The sequence below is a fragment of the Amblyomma mixtum genome, chromosome 1 (genome assembly GCF_055824585.1).
Source record: "Amblyomma mixtum isolate Tamu chromosome 1, ASM5582458v1, whole genome shotgun sequence".
NCBI lineage: Eukaryota > Metazoa > Arthropoda > Arachnida > Ixodida > Ixodidae > Amblyomma > Amblyomma mixtum.
Window position 1 is genome coordinate 74,807,078 of NC_143012.1, and position 4,247 is coordinate 74,811,324.

At 54.0% G+C, this 4,247-nt stretch overlaps 1 protein-coding gene across 1 annotated transcript; it reads left to right on the forward strand.

Annotated features, from left to right (window-relative positions):
• The first annotated feature begins 1,349 nt into the window (after positions 1 to 1,349).
• On the forward strand, positions 1,350 to 2,694 carry LOC149366796 (uncharacterized). Its single transcript, XM_089565783.1, has one exon. The coding sequence runs from the start codon at positions 1,531 to 1,533 to the stop codon at positions 2,440 to 2,442; it is 912 nt and encodes a 303-aa protein (XP_089421909.1). The 5' UTR covers positions 1,350 to 1,530; the 3' UTR covers positions 2,443 to 2,694.
• Positions 2,695 to 4,247: the final 1,553 nt, after the last annotated feature.

Genomic DNA, 4,247 nt, shown 5'->3' on the forward strand with positions numbered 1-4,247 from the left:
GCTCGAGCCAGGTCCGTGGCAATATTCAGTGCAGCTGATGTGAAGTTTGCTATAACTTCTTGGAAAACAGTTTTAAAAATGACTCTATTAGTGTAAGTGCACTGTAATTTCCTCTAAATTTATATTTATTTGCGGAAGCCTGTCTTTTTTTCCCTGCACTGCCATCGGTACCCCGTAAGGGCCGACGGACTTCCGCTCCTCTTGCAGCCATAGCCGTCGGTCCTGCCCAAATGCGAATGGAAAATTATTGTTGTAAACTTAAAAACTAGATTTTTCACTCTGCGCTACTTCGCTCCTTTGGTGACGCATTCTTCAGTGACATTCCTAGACCGAGGACTTTTGGAGGACGGTGTTAAGCACAAAAATAATTATACGCATGCAGGTTTTGCTTCCACCGCATCGAAGATGCACGGCTGGCCAAACCTAATGCCGCATGTAGTGATTTCGTAGGAATGGTTGATGACGCCGATATCACCGAAAAGCGTACTCATTAAGCCATTTCAGCACTTCAGTGGTGCTGCAAGAGAATTTAGGAAGCTGTGAGTGAAAGAACAGAGAAATGGATAGGTGCCATAGTGGAGTGCTGCGGAATTATTTAGACCACAAGGGTGAAGAAGTGAATGAGAGACTGGAAAAATGAAAATGCAAAGCGGAACTGTGGTGGAGTACTCAGGGTGAATTTTGACCACCGCAGGTGCGCCTACATCGTACAGTACACTTTCGCGAATCAGTTCTATGGAAACGCTGCCGCCGCGGCAGGTATAAGACCTGCGTCCTCAGCCCCGGCAGCGAACTGACTAACCACTGAGCCATCACGGCGTTTATGACGCTGTTGAGAGAGGCAGATTCTCAGTATCGACATGTTCGTGTGACATTTGTACTGAGATAGGTAAGTCAACTTACCTTTGCACACTCGGCACACAATTGCAACAGGCCCAGATCCGCCGCCGCCGGGTAGTTCAAACGCAAGCGTTTAAAGTATTCTACTTGCAGCAAAAATAGCCGAAAGAATTCGCACACATCTCAGACTTGTAATCACAGCCCAGGCTGTCCCTCGTTCAACACCGGGGCTTCATTACCGGCATCCCCGGCTGCAGTGGCGCGTTGCTCGTCCGATCAACTTGTAGTGCGCCAGCCATGGCGCCAGCCCTCGCCAGCCCTCGCCGGCACAACTTACGCGTGCTTCTTCCCTATGCCTCCGGCAACGTGAGGTGAACGTCGTTGCGGTCGAAGTCTGCGGCGTCCCTTCAAAGGAACCCGACCGCACCCCGCGCGCCCCCGCATCTGGCGCGCTCTTTCCTTCTCCTCCCTTTTCCCTCTCGCAGCGGCGCGGCGCGCCTCCCGCGCTCCCCGCCGCAGCTCCGTTACTCAGAGAATAAACGGTTGAACAGAACAGACGTCTTGTCTTCCCTGAGGATCTCCGAGCAGCTTACGCCCTACAATTGGTGACCCGGTTTTCGACGAACCTAAGAAACGTAGAGCCAAGCTTTTCTCCACGCTGAAGACAGGACGTCCACTCACGCAGCTGAAATGGAACAAAATCAGCCACTTACGCCCAACCTCAACCAGACAACGCCAGATGTGCCCAGCGAAATCGTCTCTGCAGTCACAGTGCGTCTCCCACCGTACTGGGAACGCAACCCAGCCGTGTGGTTCCTGCAAGTGGAATCGCAATTCCAGCTTTCGAGAATTTCTTCACAGAAGCAGAAATTTCATCACGTGGTCGGCGCACTGCCATCAACAGCTGCAGAGGAGGTGTCCGACATACTCACCTCCTTCAGCACCAATCCTCCGGCACATCCATATGATGACCTCAAGGCAGCCCTACTGCAACGAACGGCCGCGTCCGAAAGGACGAAAATACAGCAGCTTCTCTCCGCGGAGGAGCTCGGTGACCGGCGACCCAGTCAGCTCTTGCGGCGGATGACGCAGCTTCTCGGTAGCAGTGCGCAGGCCAAGGACAATGCAGTGCTGCGTGAACTTTTTCTGCAGCGCCTGCCGTCCAACGTCCAAATGGTGCTTGCCACAGCCACAACCATGGACTTAACATCACTCGCCGCGCTAGCCGATAAGGTGATGGAAGTGGCCACCCCGCACTTGACCGTCGCTGCCGTCAGCACGCCCACACAGTCGTCGCCGTTGGCCGTCCCCATCAGCACTCCTCAGCCGTCGCATATTGCATCCAGCACCGCTACGCCTTCCGATATTGACCGCCTCTGCTTCCAGCTCGAAAAACTGATTGCGGCAACCACGCACTCAGAGCCGCCTCTACGCCGTGGACGCCAACGTCACCGTTCCTCAACGCCTGGACAGCGCGGACAGCGTGAGCGAAGTCCATCCACAGGCCCACGCATCTGCTATTACCATCGTCGCTTCGGCGCCAACGCCCGCCACTGCCTCCTGCCTTGCAGCTGGACGGAAAACCGGCCGGCCGACCACTAGCGGCGACGAGCGGTCTGTGCCGAGAAGAGTGTCGCCTTTTCCACGTCTACGACAGAACCACCGGACAGAAATTCCTTATTGACACCGGGGCCCAGGTGAGCGTTCTCCCAGCCACAAAAACAGAGCGTGCTTCCGCTGCAATTTCGTACCTGCAAGCAGTGAACGGAACGCGCATACCTGTTTACAAACAGCGCTCTGTGACGCTCAACCTCGGGCTTCGAAGAGTCTTCCGGTGGTTATTTTTAGTCGCCGACGTTGGTTCTGCTATAATTGGTGCCGACTTTCTAACGAAGCACGAGCTCCTCATCGACGTCAAGCGGAAGCGCCTCATTGACTCCGCAACGAAACTCTTTATTCACGGCATAGCAGCGCGTGCAACTACCGATGTAGCACCCTCATGTGCTACAGTTGCCAAAGAGCCGTTTGCAGCCCTGATTAATGAATTTCCAAAGCTAACGTCACCCCCGGATTGGACTCAACCCGTCTGCCACGACGTTCAGCACCACATAATAACATCGGGACCACCTGTTTTCTCTCGCCCACGACGCCTGGCTCCGGACAAACTCAAGGTGGCCCGTGCAGAATTCGAGCACATGCTGGAACTTGGCATTATTAGACCTTCATCCAGCAGCTGGGCATCTCCACTCCATCTTGTCCCGAAGAAGTCAGGAGACTGGAGACCATGCGGAGACTATCGTTTTCTGAACACCAAGACCGTCCCGGACCGATACCCATTGCCCAACATACAAGATTTCACGTCTTCTCTGCACGGTGCAACCATCTTTTCAAAAATAGATCTTGTTCGGGCATATCATCAAATCCCTGTAACGGAAGAGGATATCCTCAAAACAGCGATCACGACACCATTCGGACTGTTTGAATTTGTAAGAATGCCATTCGGACTTCGCAACGCTGCGCAGACCTCCCAGCGTTTCATCGACTCCGTCGTACGTGGCCTTCCCTTCGTGTTCGCCTACGTGGATGATATTCTCGTGGCAAGTTCATGTATTGAAGAACACCTGCACCACCTCCGCCAACTTTTCGAGCGTCTTTCGACTAACGGCATTGTTGTCAACACCGAAAAGAGTGAGTTTGGACAACCAGCTCTCGTATTCCTCGGCCATCACTTGGACAACAACGGCATCCGCCCGCTTCCCGAAAAAGTGAAAGCAATCACCGAGTTTCCCAAGCCCACTTCAAGCACGAAGCTCCGCCAGTTTCTTGGCCTCGTAAATTTTTACCGCCGATTTATCAGAAACTGTGCCACCCTGCTTGAACCACTTGACCGCATGCTGTGCGGCAAGCACTCGGCGAAAACACTACACTGGGACACCACTGCGGACGATGCCTTCAATGCCATCAAGCGCGCTCTGGCCGACGCCACTCTACTCGCCCACCCAAACCCCGATTATCCGCTGGCACTCATGACAGACGCTTCCAACACAGCGCTCGGAGCTGTCCTTCAGCAGCAGGTCAGTGGCGTGTGGCAACCCCTCGCATTCTTCTCAAAACGCATGACTCCTGCCCAGACACGATACAGTGTTTTTGGCCGCGAACTTCTCGCCATATACCTGGCAGTGCGTCATTTCCGCCACTTGCTTGAGGGCAGAGCATTTACCGTTTTCACGGATCACAAGCCTCTTACTTACTCAATTGGCCGTTCTGCATCCCTATATACACCACGGGAAGTGAGACAACTATCCTTCATATCGGAGTTCTCGACTGACATCCGACACATCAGTGGTGCCGACAACACCCCGGCTGACGCCCTCAGTCGCGTCGATGCCGTCACACGCAGTCGTTCC

What these genes read in the sequence shown, in the direction of transcription:
- LOC149366796 (XM_089565783.1), top strand. Translation starts at nt 1,531, where the DNA reads ATGGAACAAAATCAGCCACTTACGCCCAACCTCAACCAGACAACGCCA.